The 19,297-nt window shown below is 39.0% G+C and overlaps 1 protein-coding gene across 2 annotated transcripts in view; it reads left to right on the top strand.

The window, feature by feature from the left end:
- Positions 1-19,297, top strand: part of LOC126259355 (splicing factor 45) — a 116,603-nt gene that overhangs the window by 56,934 nt on the left and 40,372 nt on the right. For both annotated transcript variants that reach the window (XM_049956083.1, XM_049956082.1), the window contains one exon: positions 17,699-17,873. In XM_049956083.1, the coding sequence (XP_049812040.1) occupies positions 17,699-17,873 (175 nt within the window). The remainder of the gene's footprint in view (positions 1-17,698; positions 17,874-19,297) is intronic.

Below are 19,297 nucleotides of genomic sequence, written 5' to 3'. Positions count from 1 at the left end.
CAACCATACCCTCCAACACCACGTTGCTCCTCACACATAGTCCAGCACTCACTCCCAACTTAAGCCCCTTCTTCCTCCTCCTGACCACCTCGTGGTGCGCGGGAAGCCAACTCGCCAAAGATATGTGGCAACCAGAGACTCCAATCCGATCTTAATATTGACATCTCGGCAAGTAGGTAATGAAGCTATTTTCCAACCTGCAACAGTCAAAAATTATATGTGTAAATGCTCGTTTTTGAGAGTTCCTGCCTTTGTTCTCATCCAGAAAAAAGCAAAAATTGATGAACATGGTGACTTAAACTGAGAGGCTGTGATGTACCGTGAAAGGTGTTGGAATCTAACGTGTGTGTGTGTGTGTGTGTGTGTGTGTGTGTGTGTGTGTGTGTGTGTGTGTTTTGGAGGGGGGGGGGGGATGGTGATCGTCTTCTTTCTGTAGCCAGTGGCAGTGCAGCATTCTCTGGTTATGCAAGCACAGTGATCTCTAGTGTATTGCTTGTAAACTTTTCATTTGCTCATTGTGCTGAGTGGTTGTGGTGGAGCATTCTGCAGTATTACCAATGCGTGCCCTTTGCACTCCGAACTCATCGCTTGCTGTAGTGTAAACAAAACAGGTTTTGTGAAAGCACATATATACACACAAGTTTTCCTTCACATGTGGTACTTATTTATACCAATGGAGATGAAATAAAGTTAAGCCTGCTGTGATTTTGATGTTTCTCTGTTCCAGCAATCTGTTACAGTTATAACAATCTGTCTGCCATTACAACACATTAAACACCATTGAGTACTGCAACAAAGACGAACAAGCTGTCACACAATTGTTCACTGAACACATCTTGTTAATTGTATTTCCACTCATAGCAGTTGAGTAGCCTACGTTGGCTGCAGTCGGTAGAGGCTCGATAAATTCGAGATTCTGATGACGGCTCCAACCAGAACTACTGTAAATAAAATTAATCCTCAGTAGTGAAGGGAGTATGAGGTATAATATAAAGTGAAAATTGCAGTCATGCCATTTGCTGTACACTGATCACATCAGACAACTTTGGAACAAGCTGCCAAGTAAGCTTGCTATTTATTGCTGTATATGATAGAAGTCCCTGCATTAGCATGATGTTGCCATGCTTTACAGATATTGGCTGCAGGTGGAAAAGTCACTGCATTAGCATGATGTTGCCATGCTTTACAGCTATTGGCTGCAGATGGAAAACAAACATCCAAGATGTCACAAACATGTGAAATGTTCCCAGAATGAGATTTTCACTCTGCAGCGGAGTGTGCGCTGATATTTCATGTGAAATGTTCTAAACCGGAAGCTTTCACCATATTTCACAGTTTTAAGTTTATTTCATCATGTAGGCTATAAATTTTTACTATTTTCAATGTGAACATAAAATGAACCCTCAAAACTGCATGTTTTGAGGTATAATCTGTGGCAGTAGTGTGGTGAAAAATGGCTCAATTACCTCATACATCATTAGCAAATGTGATAGTCTTTTCAGTTCTGTACCCTACAGTATTACTAGTGACAAAACCCACTTTTTTCCTAATAGGTCTACTATATTAAGTAAAATTTTGAAATTTGTTTCTTGTTTATTTATGGATTTGCAATTTGGTTATTTCAGTTGATGTTGTGAGCGTCCTGGGAGGAGAAGAATGACATTCTCACACCAAATTTGGTTTATAGCTTCTGTGGCTGTTTATAATTTATTATCCAGTACTTCAGGAATTTCAGTTGTTTTGTAGGCTAAGATCTGTAAACTTATTACTAGTGGCGGTAGGGATAAACACTGAGGGGAGGGGAAAAGAATCTCATGCAGAACAGATTCTGTACACTATTCTACTGAAGACTATAAATCACACAAAATCTCGGCACTCAGAGACAGCAATTTCACCCTTAATGTAAAGGAAAAATAAAATGCAATACCAAGTTTCCTGGGCAAGAGTGATAAATAATCTAAACTTAATGTGGTGAACATATCATGATCTTCCAGTAGCCACTAAGTGCTATTCCTTCTCATCACCTAGGACGACACTTCCGCGTGTAGAGGCGGAGTGGAAAGGAAGCGTGGTGAGGATGAGAACTGCGCATACGTGGCAGCAGAGAGTGGGCAAACAAAATCCATGTTGCCGAACTGCATTGCTGTGGACAACAGTGAGGCTCATTTGCCTACGTTACATTGTATTATATGTTCAAATCTATGAGGGCAATAATAAATATTAAAAACAATTACGATCAATCGTCATGAGGACATTGTGTCCACTGCTCCACAGATTTACTCTGCATGACGTCGGGAGGCGAGAACAGCTGACACAGCTTTGTGAAGACATGAAGTACTGTTTCTCTCAAAATGCAATTGTCTAACAACAAGGTCATTGAAACTGTTTGCAATGATTATCGTTTATTGATATTAAAACTGCACTATAAGTAAAAATTTAATACACACAAAATTAACTTCAAGCACAAATTGAAATCATTATATTTGCTTGACAACTGCTTCTACTCAATAGAATTTTTAAAAATGTGTAAGGTGTGTGTGTGTGTGTGTGTGTGTGTGTGTGTGTGTGTGTAGTTAAGTGTAATCACTGTGTGTAAAAATGAATTATTGGTAGAAGAAGCTAATGTAAAAGACTATCGTAAAAATGGTCAGTAAGTTGTCATATTTTTTGCTGTAAATGGGCATTATGAGTGTAAACTAACACGTTCGACAGTTACTGTCATTTTAGGGTCTTATCCAGTTCGTGCATTGAAAATGACAGAGGTTTACAAGTGGAAATGTCAGACTTCTGACGAATTTATCCAGTTGCATTCTCGTGCGTTATTAGAGCATACAGCATGGTGGGAGAAGCTGTACTTCTGCTTGGGCAATATGTTAAACATTATAGTCTGCATAATTAAAAAAATACAAAGTCCTAATGAAAAAGGCTTGAAAGTTCTCATTATTATGTATGCAACTGATATGGTGACAAACACATTTTTTAAACTATGAGTTTTTAGAACTAAGAAATATTATTACTCTGTTCCAAAGTCTACATCGTAATACCGTCACTTCTATTTGAGTCTGTTTCTGAACAATCTGATTGTAAATTTACAATGATAGGTTCGAAGCTTATATCCATTATCGCTTCCCTGTCAAGTTTTCCTTTCTGAAGCTTTTCAGCATGCCGCACAGATTGTGCCCATGCTAAATTTGGGATGTTGTCTATGGCCTCATGCACAAGTGATTCAGTGTATGTTATCTTCAAAAAATCCCATATAGCCTTAAAATCCGTTGCCCAAATTAATTCCATGGAGATGCACTGTCAGTTACACAAGGGTAAACGCAAAACTGTTTGACCCCATCCACGTGCAAGGCAGTCAAGTTTGTACGATCTGTCATGTGACTTGTATAAATTAACGAGCTACAGGAGATTGGCACGAGTCCAGATTACATTGTACTTAATATTTTTATTTTCAAGCTGGGGAAAAATATCCGCTTTTCTGGTGTTTGTACTTGGTGTTTTCTCTGTAACAGTTGAATTATAACGCAGTGACCGACTTCAAAGCAAGGTATGACAAGAGTTGTGAATCACATCACGAAACTGACAGCGTTCATTTCCGAATGGTAGTGACTGCTGTTTTTCTTAATGTAAATACATGTTTATTCTCAGAAACAAAACTAGAAGAGTCAGCATGCAGAATAATTATCCGAGAACCTATTCCTAAGAGAAATTTAAAACCACCAGACCATCACTCATTTCCCAGCAGATCTTCCTGGAACGATTCTAACTGATCCATGTTTCATCAAGGTAATACACTATTGAACTACCTCCTCCTCTTGTATCGTGAATCTTTATCTGGTATATAGTTCGTGCAGCACCTATGGCACTTCTTTGAACTAAAGACTCTCTTCTTAACATATCTAGAACCAACATTATTTAAAATTCTTTGCATTGATGAAGTGCTTACCAATGAAGCCTGCATAAATGTAACACATTTTTGTGAGGTCAGGCATTCATCGTTCACATGGAGCACTTTAAAACATCATTATTGAAACTGTCCGTTTTTGTTACAGATTCCTTGTGATTTTGATGCTTTCCAGGTGTCATGAAATGAACTTTTTCTATGGTTCCTACAGCCCTGACAGTTTCGTTTACAATTCTCTTGCCGTCACAACATGGTTCTGGAGTCAGTTCTTGTGTTTTCAAATATCAGCAGAAGGAGACCTGCTTACAAATTCACATTTGAAAAAGTTATAAATGCTGTAAATAGTCCCCCTTGCCTGCTTGTTAAGCACTTCACATTTATTGCTGTCATCTGGCTTTTTTTAAATCACACTTAAACATTTACATTTACACATTCACAGCTATACTGCTGCAAGAAAAAAAAGGAAACAAAAAAAAAAAATTGACAGTTGAATGAATAATTCAGTTGTCGCAAAGTACGGCAACAGAACAGTGCAGCATGAAGGAGCAAGCTTCTAGCTCTCTAGGCTTAACTCTCTGCTAGCCACTCAGAAAGAGAATGAATATTATTGGCTACCAGTGGCTAGTGGAGGGGGATGCGCAGAACGGCTGAAAATTGGGCCGCCTTCTTACATGATGTGGACAATAATAAGAAACATGACACAAGAGAAGGGTTTCCTTGCATATAAAATATGAAAGAAAAGTCATGTGACTCAACATCAATGATTCAGGCTATTAAATTGAATTGTTGAGAGTCAGTATGTGAAAACCAAAACAGATTTGAACTATTGAGTTTTATATGCAGGTTGATTATTTATTAATTATAATACAATATTCACTTCTTAATCCAGTGCAGAATACTCGTTTGTTTGGGTATTTCCTGCCACTTAAGTAAAGAGGACTTTTTATCTAAATTTGGTAACGTTGCTAGCATATTGTCTTCCATATCATGTTGCTGCACATATTTTGCAGGCCCTGTAGTGCCTGAAAGAAACTCACATTTTTGGGAATTTCTTTATCACATTCCTTCTCTTCTTGTTTTTCCTCTGTGGCACAACAATTAAGCCTGATATGCTCTTTCAGTGCGTGGTCAACAGAGTCTATTTCACATACGCTTAAAATTTACATCACACAAAATGTACTTGGTGAAACCTAACTCTGCTGGCTGCACTGCATCCCTGTCCTTTCACTTCTTCTTTGTCCAGAACATTAGGCACTCACTATAGTCTCCCCATGTGCCAAAAAAACACATTTTTCATAGCAATTTTGTATTATGTTGGGACTGTTCCACACCTCTGAAATAGAGCTAAGAGCAACGAGGATACTTATCTTTAGTGTGGATGCATCTCCAAGTCGTCCTCCGTCAATCATCTCAACTGCTTTCCACACTAGCTGCTTGTGGTAATTAAATTTAAAAGCATGGATAATCCCCAAATCTAGAGCCTGCAAGTGGTCAGTTCATTTGGGGGGGGGGGGGATATTACTTCAACATTTCTCAGATTTTTTGGATGTTCAGGACACTGGTCAATGAACCACTTTTTCTATTTTTTGCTCCCATTTGACGATCTGATTGGATGAGGACGTCTTCAGAAATTTTCAGTCATCCAGAAATTTGAATTTGCTGTGTACTTCATGGGCAACTTTTTAATATTTTTTAGGCAGTGTGGTTTTAAACTTCCCAATTACAAGAGGTGGAAGCTTTTGCAAGAGGTGGAAGCTACTGTGAGCCATGTGCATTGCAGCACAGCAAAACTGTGATGCTCTGTTTTGACTTTTTCTTTATATGAAAAAGTTTTATTTGGCTGCATATTATAGAATAGTCCTATTTTGTCTGCACTGAAAATATCTTTCAATTTGTAGTCCTCAATCAATTCCATCAATTCACTTTTTCGCTCACAAACAGTTTTTTCATTAACACTTACACTTTCACCCCACAACATTTTGTAAACTAGGAATTATCAGTTTCCAACTGGGCAGTAATTTGTAAGGCCTTTTTTTCACGTTAGTTGCATCTGGTAACATTCACTGTATGAGCTTGCTCGAACTACATCACAAGGGTGGATTGCAGTTCTTCAAATGGTGATTACTTCGTCAATTTCCTCTTCTTAGAAGAAAAAGATCTACAATGGTTGAAGTTCTTCTCAGTGTCTTCACAATAGTATTTAAAGGCATCACTGGAATTTCAAGAGATGCTGCTAACTGTACACGAGTCCCGATACTAGAGTCAACTTGTTTTAGTACCTGCATTTTTCTTCTAGCAAAAAACGTAACATTTTTTGTTGTATTTATTGTTCATGTCTGAAACAAGATTGCTGACTTGCTCAACTCACAAACACACGTAACAACTGTATCTACAACAATGAACTTGCAGTAATTCATATTCTACTGTTCACTATCTGTTGATTGTTTTGCTCAGAGTAGCTTATAATTTTGGGATTTTTTAAAAATTTTATCTACTGAGAAAACAATGAATAAAAGTACAGCACATTGTAGTTTTCTGTTGCAAAAACACAAGACGCAAATAGAAGAGCATTGTAATAGTGTATCAGAGGTTCACTGTAGTTGTGCCACCCCTGTGTTAATAGATACAACAAACCACATCATAATTGGAAAAAAATATCAAAAGTACGTGCATAAAAAAAGCAGTGCATATTGCGAACATTTTGTCCATTGGATTACAAACTGTACATGCAAAATAAATTCAGCTTTAAATTGAGAGGCGGCTTTACGTTTTTGCAGATCCTATTGAGATTTCATATTTAGCTAATATGAAGTTCACAATTTGTTATTTCCTGGAAACTCACTCCTCAGCAGTTTTGCTACACTCAAAATTTCCAAAGCATAAATTTCCAACAGCATAAATGCTGGGTACTATTTGCCAAGGAGCAAAAGTTTACATATTTGATGGTTTCGATTTAAATAAAATAATAACTATAAATGTGATGTGATGTAGACTCGGGTGAAAAGGAATCGGTCCGGGCACAGAAAGTTTCTGCAGCTACAAACTAAAGCGTCATTGTCAGTTTCGCAAAATAAGTTCGGAGATATAGTAAGTTTTATTTTATGTGCTTTCCGTGACGGAAATGAGGTAGCAAGGATCGTAGCAGCTAAGTGGTTAAACCATAAGCATAAATGTGGACATCTGGTTAATGATAAACTTTGTAACCATTACTGTTATTGTTTAATGCTTTTCTTATAAGACACACTTCACATGGTTACTGCACTTACTATGCTCCTCTCCATCAAAGTGTTTTTTTAGGCTCAATGAGAGAAATGGAGACTTGGAAAAAATGAGTTCACTTCCCCAGTTGACATTACAAGCTTATCAACAGTCGGCTCAGGGAATTTCTGTACACTCTGTAAAATGTAAATTTAAAAGAAAGCTCGGACATTACAGTTTTGCTTCATGCCTTCTATCCATTGCTCCATAGTTCAGATATTACGGCTTTGGCACCACATTTTTCTGTGGGGCATTTGCTGACACGGTTCACGAATGCGACATTCAGTTCTGACTTTTGCAGCTGTCATTCTCTTACGAGGTACTTAACAAAAGTTCCTGGAATTTATGTGTAGCTGGTGAAGTCTATCTAGTACAACGAAACACTGCCAGATGGTACCTCATACATGCTGTAAAGGTTCGTGACTTGAGGGGCTTTGTGCTAGGCGGTCGCATTTAGTTTATATACACATTTGCCCACTCTTGTGTGTTGTATACTTGCAGAACTGACAATAACGGATGTCTCAGAACAACGTGTGTCCATTAACTTTTGTTTCAGACTAGAAAAACCGCTACATAAACATGTGACATATTGAAGCAAGCATTTGGGGAAGACACCTTAGGTCACAGTCAGACTTATGACTATTTTAAACTTTGTCAAGATTGCAGAACATTGTTTGACAATAATCCCCATTCAGGACAGTTGTCAACTGGCATTTCTCCTAAAATATCGCTGCTGTGCAGAATATGGTGCTGCAAGATCGTAGGCAGTGTTGTCGTGCTGTCTTATCGGGTATGCTGGAGGATTTTGCTGACGAAAGTGGCGCATGGGTGATTGATTCCTCTATCATAACAATGCGAGGTCACACACTGCTTTGTTCATCCAGGAGATTCCGGCAAAAAACAAAAGGCAGTTTTTCCTCATCTGTGATATTCACCTAACCTGGCACTGAGTGAATTTTTTTTGTTTCCCGGAATGAAACTCAACTCAAAGAGCCAAACTTCACACAGTTGAGGAGATTTAGACAGAATTGAAAGTGAAACGTGGACGATAAATAGTTAGACAAGAAGAGAATAGAAGCTTTCGAAATGTGGTGCTACAGAAGAATGCTGAAGATTAGATGGGTAGATCACATAACTAATGAGGAGGTATTGAATAGAATTGGAGAGAAGGGAAATTTGCGACACAACTTGACTAGAAGAAGGGATCGGTTGGTATGGCATATTCTAAGGCATCCAGGGATCACCAATTTGGTATTGGAGTGCAGCGTGGAGGGTAAAAATCGTAGAGGGAGACCAAGAGATGAATACACTAAACAGATTCAGAAGGATGTAGGTTGCTGTAGGTACTGGGAGATGAAGAAGCTTGCACAGGATAGAGTAGCATGGAGAGCTGCATCAAACCGGTCTCTGGACTGAAGACCACAACAACAACAACTACTAAATAGGCTCACAAAAAAAATACATTCCAAGGAGCTCCTAATTCATGGGAAAACAGCTGGGAGTGGTGTATACACCCTCAAGGGGACTGCTTTGAAAGTGATGGTGCTTAGTAAGACCCTGGTAAATATAATTTTATTCATTGTTCTATTCTGGGAACTTTTGGGTAGCACCTTGTATTTTTGGTAACAGTCCTCTTCAATGACTGTCCATCACAGCTACTCAACACACACTTTTATGCACATTATGACATAGCAGATGATGTTTTTCCGCTTACCGTGTATGTAGTATAAATCTTTGATAACATTCCTCTAAAAAACCTGACACTTTGGATTATTTGGTTTTGAAACCACCCATCATATGAGCACCAAGAATTTTCCCATATTCAAATTCACTTAGGTCTGACACTGCTCTGACCACAACTGACACTTGCAGCACATCATGGAGATTGCACAGGCACTGTTTGTGGTCAAAGACAGTAGTGCAAACCACAGGCGTGTCTAGTATCTGCATTTAACTTCAAGCATGAATTTCTCATGGAGTTCCCATTTTTTTTTTTTTTTTTGTCCAACTCTCATATGTATTTTCTTGTAAAACACATTTACTAATATTTATTCCATGATGGTTCATGACAATCACCATGATCGTCAAACCTTGAACTGACTATATTCCCTCTCTCGCATGTAGCTGCTTTCTACATAAGTGTGTGGAATGCGTATGATATTGTAGAACTGTGGCACGAACAGTTAAACAAGATTTCATCTCCTATTCTTGTTATCTCTGTCAGGAGTCTGTGGAAAGATTTTGGCAGAAATGAGTTAACGTTCTAGGAGCTAGAGGGAAGTGTCTCATGAAAATGTGTTACTTAAGTGCAGTTAAAGTAAAAGGATTAATATTTCAATTGATGTATCAGTGTAAATTGCCACTGTTCTCAAATATTGAGTGGTTGTTAATAGAAATCTTTGTAGTAAAGGCAATGGATTTCTTTATTCACATTAACTGGTTTTCATTTTACAAGCCCATGCTCAGACTTTAACTGACTATCATCATCAAAGAAGCTACAATACAAAATTTTAAATTCTTTGACAACTACGAGGTTTTATCCAAAATTTTCTGGACTGGTGTTGCCATCTGTTGAAAACCTTACCTTTGGACTAATGGTCACCATCACTCTCAAAGTAGTTCCCATCCGCACATACACACCGGTCCCAGCACTTCTGCTACTGGTTAAACGTTTTCTGGACATCCTATTCTTTGAGGGTGTTTATCACCGCCAGCGATGCTTCTTGAATCATCTCTAGAGTGTCGAACCGACGGCCTATCAACTTGAGTTTCAGTTTGGGGAATAGCGTGAAGTCGCAAGCTGCCAAATCTGGCGAGTACGGTGGGTGGGGTACAACCGCCATGTTGTTTTTTGCCAAAAAGGTCCTGGTGAACAAGGACGTGTGACAGGACGCATTGTCATCATGCAGCAGCCAGTTCCCTTGACGCCAAAGTTCAGGCCGTTGTCGCCACACGTTTTCACGGAGCCGTTGCAAAACATCACAGTAGTATGTGCAATTCACTGTTTGGTTGGGTGGAACGAATTCTTTGTGCACAATTCCCTTGGTATCAAAGAAAACGATGACCATGCTCTTCACCTGTCTTGCTTTTTGGGTCTTGGAGAGCCTGGGCTCTTCCACTGGGACGATTGTTGCTTTGTCTCTGGGTCATAACCATAAATCCAGCTCTCGTTGTGGTAACCCATGGCAAGAAGGTCGGATCATCAGATGCGGTCTGATGAAGGTCCGTGCACACTTCATCATGCTGTGCCTTCTGATCGGCAGTCAAAACCCTTGGCACAAATTCTGCAGTGACACGATGCATGCCCAATTCATCAGTCAACATCCTTTGACATGTCCCATAACCAATACTCACTTCATCCGCAAGGTCTTGAATGGTTTGATGTCGAACCAATTGTTGAAGTTTGGCAACAATGTCTGGCATTGTGCGGCTAACAGGCCTTCCAGTGTGAGCATCATCTTCGACGTCTGTATGGCCGGCCCTGAACCGAGCAAGCCAGTGAAACACACGGGTACAGCTCATACTCTGTCCCCAAACACTTGTTGAATCGTTGATAGAGTCTATGTAGCACTTTTCCAGAGATTCACACAGAATTTGATACACATGCTCTGTTCTGTTCGCAGATCCATTGTAAAATCACAAAACACAGAGTATTACAGAAATCACTGTGGACATGCAAACTGTGGACACGCAACACATCCTCCCAGCTGAATGCCACTCTGCACACCAACTCATCAGATAAGCAGCTCCCACCACCAACAGTGCAAAGATCTACTACTCCAACTTTCCAGATGGCAGCACCAGTCCCAAAAATTTTGGATTCCAGCTCGTATAGTTAGTTAAAGGCTGATGACGGTGTTCTATCCCAAAAAACTGTTAACCTGAATAAATTAATCTTGTAGAATGTATGCAATATAGTGCTTTCATTTATTATGACAATGTTGTACCAAGAAGGGACAGAAGAATCAGTTAACAGGAAGTGGATGAGGTTATTGTGAGTGTGCCTATTTGCTTGAAAAGTCATATCCAGATGGTATGATCAAATGTACCACAAACAGTTCTGATTGAATGTGCAAACATTAGAGAGTGGTCAAGATAATAACACTGTAATACAGTAAATTAATGCAACTGAGACGGACAAAATAAAAAATAAAAATTATCTAATTTCTTAAGGACTCGACAGTTGCAGATGTACCATCCCTGGCAGCATGCCTCGAATCATCAACTGTAATACAAGGTCAGAAAATGCTTGGCCAAATGTGTGTGGGGGTAATTATGTGTTGGACTCATAGTCAGGTGGAGAAGGGGTGAATTCCTGGCAGAGCAGAATAGAGTGAGACTGCCTAAAAATCAATCTGGACAAGATACATACCTCTAACAAAAGAGACCACTTGCTTAGTTAAGAGAAATGAAAAGGGGTAGCCAGAACTGACGATGCTCTGAGCAGCATGCTCTTGCTGTTGAAAGTAATTTGGCAGTGACTACTCATGCTTGGGTGCAGTGACTGCAGCATAGCTGATAAACAACAGGGCTGCTCCAAAAAATAGTGTTTGTAGGAATAGATCTCACTCATGTGACAGGGGGTTAGATACTGGAAAAACATATAAATGGTTGAGAACATTTTGTTGTTTGGATAGGAGGGAAGGGGGCGGGGCTTGCAGGAGGTGAAATACTTCTCTGAGAGGAGTACTACAGAGTTATGGGCAGAATGTTGCTCTTGTTCTCTTTGTACATAAATAACCTGACAGGTTCTGTGAGAGGAAATCTGTGACTGTTTGCTGATATGGAATATGGAAATACTGTGTGGCTAGGACATCCTGTTGGGTAGACCGGTCGCCTGGTGCAAGTCTTTCGACTTGACACCACTTCGGTGACTTGCATGTCGATGGGGATAAAATGATGATGATATAAGGACAACGCAACATCCAGTTCCTGAGCGGAGAAAATCTCCGACCCAGCCGGAAATCGAACCCGGGCCGTTAGGTATGACATTCCGTCGCGCTGACCACTCAGCTACCAGGGGCGGTCTCTTTGCTGATGAAACTGTTATATCTGGGAAAGTGTTGCTGTTGAGTGACTGTTGAAAGATATGGGATGACTTAGACATAATTTATGTTTTGTGTGATGAAATTCAGTTCGCTCTAAATGTTTAAAAAAAAATTAGTTAAGGCAAATGAGTGAGAAAGCCAATCCTGTAAAGTTCAAATACAGTATTAGTGGTGTCCTGCTTGACACTGACACATTTAAATACTGTATGTAGGGGTAACATTTCATTTAGGCATATAGATTGTTGTTTGTCCTTCACCTCATTTGTGAGCATAACAGGAAAGGAAATGAGTGCAGTTGGTCTTTGATTTTATGTTATCCAATTTTACGTTTTTTGTGATTCTACGCCATAAATTCATAGTGCCTGTGAAAAACCCTTAAGATCAATGCTAAAAATTCCCTGATTTTACCTTTCTTCCTAGTAAGGTTTACCTCGATTCTGCATTCTTATTCGATGTCTCAGTTGACTTCATCCAGTTTTCTTCCTATTGGTATTTGATATGACTGAATGAGTTATAACTGGCACAAAAGACAGACTGTTCATACAGCAGGTGGAGATGAGGGAATATTTTAGGCTCTTCCGGAAAAGGGGATGTAAAAGAGAAAATGCTGACGTAATTCACGATTGGCATTGCCAACACAACTTGCAATGTTTAGCTTCACCACACAATCAAGATACAACTACTATTAGGTTGTGGCAGCAATGGAAAAACGAGACAGTCAGCATGTGCCATGGCAGAGATGTCACATGGAGATAAAGCAAGGGTTTTGCGATAGCACTTGTAAAAGACTTGCGTGTTCAAGTCTGACACGATACAGTTGCAACAACTACATGCACCACACGCTGTAGAATGTAAAGATTGGCATCAGTGATAGAAGGCATGAAGCAAAACTGTAGCACCTGAACTCGCTTTTAAATTACATTCTACACAGTGTACGGAAATTTCACCATTTCCTTCAAAGTTGCAAAATCATTTTTGTTAACGAATTTGGTGATTTTTCACTGTCTTATTGAATATTTACGTTTAGCTTTTTGCCCAGTCATCACTAGCAATAAGCTAAATTTTTCTCACAAATATGGGAATGCGACTGCCACTGTCCATTGTTATAATGTTCTCATTATCACTGTTCATTATCATCGTCATGAATAATTTTCCCATGTTTCTGAGTTGATGACTGCAATTTTTCATTTGTTCAATTCCTTTTCTCCAAATTTGAAGATTTATTTATTTTTTAAGGAGTGGGTATCATGATTTTAATGATGGGAACTTACAATTTGGATGAGCATCCGCAGAATTGATATCAGTCAAGGGCACCAAAATATGAGAGAAACATTTGTTACAGTCATAATCCTCATTGTTCATGCCTGTAGTCCAAGATGGAACCTGTAAAAATAATGCTTGGATATGAAAAAAGCATGTGTGAGCAGAGAGAGGGAAAGAGAGTGAGAAAATCCACACACCTAATCATAAAGACTTTGTTTGTCAGGCTTGGCATGTAATATCAAATCTTCATCCTTTACTATGAAATTATCATTCGTAATTTTAATAACCTGCTCTGCAGCCCATAGCTGTTGCTACAGGAGCCGCAAATAGAGAAGGATTGCTGGTAATCATGCCATTTCTGTATAAATTGGAAAAGCATAATGGGTGATTTTTTTTTTTTTCCAAAGCTGCTTCAAAAGTTTTAGTTTTGATGTTTCACCAATCACTTCACTGGTAGAAAATTCTTGATAGGTTTTCATTTTCCAATAAACTAAGGAGTTTTTATGGAAAATCACTGCAGATGCATAGCAAGACACTATTCACGACTGTTAGAGGCTGTTACAAATGTAGGTGAATTGGCAGAATCAGCAAATTGCAATGGGCCAACAGCCCACTCACATGAGATACTCTAGGAGCTTGAAAGGGGTATCAACATGTTTCTGTTCTCACAGTTTGAGCCAATTGTTGAGCTCCATGTTGTGTCCTCCCCTTTTTTGTGCTGTTTAAAGTCAGTATTGTTGAGTGTTAGTGTTACACGGTGGAAATGTCTTGACTTCCTTGAAGTGTAAAAATGCTTGTTCAGATGTGAAATGAAATGTGCTACTTTTAGTTTGATAAGGGCTTGCCCTTTTTTTAATATTCCTCATCTAATGAACCTGACATTGTGATTGTGATCATATTATTCAGCATATGACACCCAATAACACAATATTACCACACAGCTACGGTTTCCAGAGACATGCTCTCGCCAACTGGGTGTGTGTTTATGAACCTTGTATCAGAAGTACTTGTATGTGGAAAGTAGAAGTCATAAAATACCGTCAGTGGGATGAATAGTCTTCGACTTACTTTACAGTTTTCAATGTGTGACTCTTGGTCCCCTCCTGCCAAACCACTGCCAAACAACAGCTGATATTATTGCTCAAGGACATCTTGTGCAATGTGCAAATAACTTTATTTATGGTTACTATGTCGCATGCTCAAGTACTTCTGTTTGGTAATCTGAACATGGACAGTCAGATGAAACTGACAATGAAACACACAATTAATATTTTCTTGGATGTGTAAGCTGCCTTAGTGAGAAAAAATTCATATACCAAAATATTCTGTTTCTTTCGTTACAAGTCCTAAATATGCAATAACATATCTCGCAGAAGAAGCTTATTCCATGGAAATCCTGAATTTTCTTGAAAATGTATTCTGTCATTCGGTCACAAACTAAACTGAAGTGATGAATGTAAAAAGATATTCTGCATCTTCCTGTATATTAACAGTTTATAAAAAAAGAATCCTTGAAGACTACATGCATTAATAATGATTAAACTTGTTTTTACTTATTATTTCTTTCCATTGATATTAACAGTAACAGTTACCAAATGTTGTTTCATGAATAGAACTTTCACACTGCAGACAAAATGATGAAACAACTATCACTCAGAGGCAGTGGAACTTTGATTTTACATTCTCGAATTCTACATTTCTTATGATGCTATGTCGTACTTTTGTAGCCCTTGTGGAAAACCCATAAGATCACTGCTAAAAATTCCCAGATTTTAGTTTTTTCCTAGTGAGATTACCTTGAACCTACATTCTTACTCGATGTCTTGCTTGACTTTTTCCTATTTTCTTCCTATTGATATTTGATGTGACTGAACGAGTTACAAGTAGTACAAAAGACAGACGCTTTGCGCCATGGGTAGTGGTGGAATTAAGAAAATATTTTTGGCTGTAGCAGAGAGGGAGGGACGTGAGAGAGGAATTTCTGATGTAATCCACAGTCGCTGCTGCCAACACAACTTGCACGTTCAGCTTCACTGCACTGTTATGGTACAACTACTGCTAGGTTGCGGCAGCAATAGAAAAACGGACAACATGTGGCCAAGGGTCCCATCCGCCAACTTTTCTTATGCCACTTAAAACTCACTCCCGTCTTTTTGCTTGTATTTCCAATATATTGTATTGTATTGAGCAACAATATTAATTGTAAACCTTTTAAATTCAAACACTGAGTCTTGAAGAATATGCTCAGTCAGAATCCAGAAAAGTCGACCATTTCCGGCTAGTGAACTCTTATTGGCTGGCGACTTGTTACATCACTCAGTAGCCAGTGCAGCCACCACACCATACTAACACAGGTAAAATGATCTCATCTGCTGGAAGTTTGGAGAGTGGGAGTGGCCCTTCAACAACAGGAGGGCAGATAGGGGCAAAAGCACAGTGCTGAAAATATACTTTTCCTGCAGATCATGTGCTAGGGCAGAGATGCCACATGGAAATAGAACAGGGTTTTGTGGTAGCGTATTTTAAAGACTTTTGTGGTCAAATCTGACATGATAAAGCTGCAACATCTACATATACTTCTCAAGCATATACTATGCACCACACACTGTATATGTCATAAAGATTGGCTGCAGCAATAGAAGGTAAGAAGCAAAACTGTAGCACCTGAGCTTTCTTTTAACTTTATGTTTTGAACAGTGTACAGAAATTTGCTGAGCTGACTTCTAATAAGCTTGTAACTTTAATAGGGGATGTAAACTCATTTTTTCATGTCTATGTTTCTCTCATCAAGAGAAGGAAAACACACACCCTTAGAGTTAGATGCTGATGCCTTTCACCATACTTCACAGTTTGCAGTTTAATTCAACATGTTTATCAATATTTGCTTTTTTTCTGGTGAGCACACTGGAAACACTTCTCAAAAACATATATTTTGACATGTAATTTGTGTTCATTGCATGTCAGAAAATAGCTCGATTACCTCAGTTTTTTGACAAATTTTTACTTGCTGTTACACATCCATTATTTTTTTAAGAAATAATGAAATTCATTACCACAAATTATTGTACAAACATTGTATTCAACATTTAATTTCTTCCACATATACAGGTTTTATGCAGTGTATTGGAGTGCACTACAATTTTTAATCATGTAAGCCAATGACATACATTTCTGTTCATATTTTGGGGATTTTAACATTTTCCTTGATTCTGCATTTTCCTCAATTTTGCGTCTTTTAAATCTGGACCACACAAAAATGTAGAGGTTTTACTGTAGTAGTATTATAAGGTATGCTCCTTTATGTGCTGTATGGTGTCTTGTGGCATATGTATGTATGTATGTATGTATGTAGTTGAAGTCCTGGTGGACAATCTGGTTCAGGGTGTAGTGTGCAGTATGTTGCTTTGTGGCTTGTCAGTGGATCTGATTGAAGCTTTTGGAGCACAGGAGTATTTTATTGCATTGGACGTCTTTGTGGGTGAGATGACCATATTTGGGGAAAAGGTATGAGAAGGGATAGTGTCTGTCTGTAGCAGCCTTCATAATATTTTGGGAGAGTGGTTACTCAATGCTGTGGTTGTAATGTATGCAAACACAAGAGACTGTTTGACTCAGAGTATTTTAGGTGGATAGGTTTGCAGCTACAAAAATAGAGATATTGTTATTTATTGATAGGCTTGTTGTGTCAAGAGGCTTTTTTAGAAGCATCATTGAGGTGGCATTCAATGTCAAGGAAGATGACTTGCTAAGCTAAAGAGAAGCAAGTGAAACAAACTGGAGAGGAGCTGTCAGGGTAGAGGCTGTGATCCATTTCATGAAGATATCATCAAGTAATCCAAACTAGACCACAGATTGAGGATTTTGAGTGGCTCAAAAAGATTCTTTGAAGTATTTTCTAATTAATTTGTAATCTCAGCTACTACTCATAGCAGTAAGTTGGTGACGCAATTTAACTTGCAACCAAGCAGACACCCTATTACTAACTGATACAACTTATCAATAATACCATTGTTTGATATTAAAAAAAAATATGCATAACCATGTTTCTATGTTTTCCACTTTTTCTGATAAAACAGAAGATAGAAAGAAACTTAATTATTATATTTAGCTTGTATTTCTGAAATTCTTCCCCGCCCCTCCTCCTTGGGAAAGGGGGGGGGGGTGAGAAAAAAAGTATTTTTTTAATGTCCATAAATATTTCATGTTCCTCTTTTCTCTACAGAATATGGTTGGTCCAGGAGAAGTAGATGAAGACCTGGAGCCTGAGGTTAAAGATGAATGTAACACAAAATATGGTGATGTTGTTAAAGTTCTTATTTATGAACAACCAAGTGCTGCACATGATGAAGCTGTTAGAATATTTGTTGAATTTAAACGGATTGAATCAGCTATTAAAGGTAAGTCTAGCACCATTACACTTGTACATAACAGTGCATTTGTTGACAGTCAAAAAACTATTGTAAACAGCCATTGGTACTCTTACCTCGGACTTTCTTTAATATATGAAATGTTGCGCGCTTATTATCTCGTAATATGTTACACATACATTGTAAACAAATTGGCTAGCAGGTGCATGAAGAGAAGTATAAAATTTTCTTGCTTCTCTTCTGTGTGTATCACAGTATGTGGTGGCACACAAAAACATAAGAAGTTATTTTCCCACAGGGATCAACAGCTGATGATATTGCGGGTACAATGGCTTACTCACTATCACTAATCATTACAAAATTACTGACATGCTTGCAAGGCCGTCAGTAACAGCTAGTTGAGGAATAAGCTGTATATTCAGTCGGTAGGTTGGTATACTCTGTCAAAAAGTCCTCAGATATCTCCCTCCCTCCCTCCATGTCTGCCTCTCTCTCTCTCTCTCTCTGTCTCTCTTCCTAATCGAGTTTTCTCTCAAAGCAGCATGATGAGCAGGTTTCCCCAGTGGCATGTTTTGTACATCGTACCACTATTATTTTGCGCACTTTACTACTTCTACACTGGCCATCAGGGTTGCATGCGATAGCTTTGCTTCCTCCACATCAGAATTGTCGACAATGATGGGAACTTCGAGGGTAATCCCAAAAGTAAGGTCTCCAAATTTTTTACAAGTACAGAACTCTGTTTGTGTGGCAGTTGGTCACACTGTTATGAAGAGTGCTTCACGCACTGTGTGTAAACATGTACATGCCGCACTGAGGCACTCAGTCTTGGCTTGGCAGCTGTTGAGAATGGAGCTCCCGTTGGATGTTACCGCCAAGTGCAAATTGCACACAGTTATTCAATTTTTGAACGCAAAGGGCACTGCGCCAATTGAAATCCATCGCCAATTGACGGAAGTGCATGGTGAGTCGTGCATGGATGTCAAAAATGTTGGTAAGTGGTGTAGAGAGTTTGTAGCTGGTCGGACCGAAATTCACGATGAACAAAGGAGCAGGAGACCATCAATTTGTGAGGAGACAGTGTTGAAGGTTGAGCAAAGCATGCGTGAAGATCGGTGGATCACCCTGAGTGATCTCTGCACATTCGTTCCTGAGGTTTCCCGAAGCACCACTCACAGAATTTTAACGGAAACATTGAACTACTGGAAGGTGTGCGCAAGATGGATGCCACGCATGCTGACTGAGGACCACATGCGACAATGAGTTGGTGCTTCCCACGCATTTCTTCACCGCCTTGCAGCCGAACAGGACAACTTTTTGGACTCAATTGTCATGGGTGACGAAACCTGGGCATATCACTTTACACCTGAGACCAAGCAACAATCACGCCAGTTCATAACTGTCTGAACAGCATGGCAGCGAGCTGGTATGATGTGGGCATACAAAAACTGCCA

This window comes from Schistocerca nitens, chromosome 5 (genome assembly GCF_023898315.1).
Source record: "Schistocerca nitens isolate TAMUIC-IGC-003100 chromosome 5, iqSchNite1.1, whole genome shotgun sequence".
NCBI classification, from domain to species: Eukaryota; Metazoa; Arthropoda; class Insecta; order Orthoptera; family Acrididae; genus Schistocerca; species Schistocerca nitens.
Note: the sequence above shows the minus strand (reverse complement) of the source record. Positions and strands in the feature narration are given on the sequence as shown.